Here is a 1,282-nt window from a genome sequence, read left to right as displayed (position 1 = left end):
TTAGCTTTTTAAGCTTGTTTTTTATGTTATTGCAGCTTTTGGCTTTACCTCTTACCGCTATAATCTTCATGTTGTTACAGGATTTTACAGTTTATAATATGTGCACAGTACCACAAGATTGTCTTAGGTTGTCATTACTTGACAGTCTTAAAATGTCTTTCTACCTGTGTTTCAGAGGGGTCCACCCGGACCTCAGGGCCAGCCCGGCCCACCAGGCTCCTCTGGCATGCCTGGGTCAGACGGCATTGATGTGAGTATCCACACAGGTTTGCCCAGCAGATCTGGCACAAAGACCATCATTGTGCTGGAGAAATACCAACCCTGTGCTGCTCTGCAGTACTGGAGTATTGCCAGCAGAGGGCACTGCAAATGAAAACACTGTGGCACAAAAGAGCTCTGTTCCCAGCAGAGAGAGGGGTCTTTGAGAAGAGACCCGTGCCTCAATCCTGACTTTGTGTCACAGTAATGTGATACATTTGAGATATTTGCAGGGTTAACTACACACAGGTTGTATGCATATATTTTAAAATATAGGCTGCTGGGCTAGTGGAGCAAGAAATACACTGCCAGTAAAAGCCTGGTGTTTACTCCGTGATCCATAGTCAGATAGATTACATATTTGATTTGTTTAGATCAGCTAATGTGTTTGAGCTATTAACTTAAGTGTAATATCTTAGCCTTTTCCTGTTTAACCTTCCTAAACAATAGCAGCAGAAAACAGACAGAAACTATTCATTACATCATTAGCACCTGTCTCCTGTCAGATGTATCACTGATGAAGGACATTGTGGAGAGTGGAAATAGGTAGACACAGATACAGTAATGACTTTTATGAATGAATTTAAAAGGCCACATCATGCTGTTGAATAAATATTCATAATAAATAATATTAAATCAGAAGGGTTAACATCACCACTCTGTCTCTCTGCAGGGAGAGAAAGGACCACCTGGACCCCCTGGTCCACCAGTAAGTTTGTATTGTACTGTTTGTCAGATTTCATATTTTCAAACCTTTAACATTTTTCTTTGTACTTTTTTTTTGTCCGTAACAATAGTGTGTGTGTGTGTGTGTGTGTGTGTGTGTGTCCCTGACAGCAACAATTTCACAGGTCAGTGTGTTTTTTTGTTTTGTAGGGACTAAAGGGAGAGCCTGGAGAGCCAGGTCCCGATGGAGCACCAGGAGAGAATGGCATTGATGTGAGTAAACTGACAAAGTTGGTATTTGGAGTGTTTTTTGAGAGAAAGAGAGAGAGAGAGAGAGAGAGAGAGAGAGAGAGAGAGA

General features: G+C 41.7%; 1 protein-coding gene across 1 annotated transcript in view; it reads left to right on the top strand.

Annotated features, from left to right (window-relative positions):
* col9a2 (procollagen, type IX, alpha 2) overlaps positions 1-1,282 on the top strand; it is a 16,119-nt gene that overhangs the window by 1,138 nt on the left and 13,699 nt on the right. Inside the window, exons 2-4 of the mRNA XM_034892041.1 lie at positions 176-250; positions 932-967; positions 1,135-1,197. Of these exons, the coding sequence (XP_034747932.1) occupies positions 176-250; positions 932-967; positions 1,135-1,197 (174 nt within the window). The remainder of the gene's footprint in view (positions 1-175; positions 251-931; positions 968-1,134; positions 1,198-1,282) is intronic.

This window comes from Etheostoma cragini, chromosome 14 (genome assembly GCF_013103735.1).
Source record: "Etheostoma cragini isolate CJK2018 chromosome 14, CSU_Ecrag_1.0, whole genome shotgun sequence".
Classification (NCBI taxonomy): domain Eukaryota; kingdom Metazoa; phylum Chordata; class Actinopteri; order Perciformes; family Percidae; genus Etheostoma; species Etheostoma cragini.
Note: the sequence above shows the minus strand (reverse complement) of the source record. Positions and strands in the feature narration are given on the sequence as shown.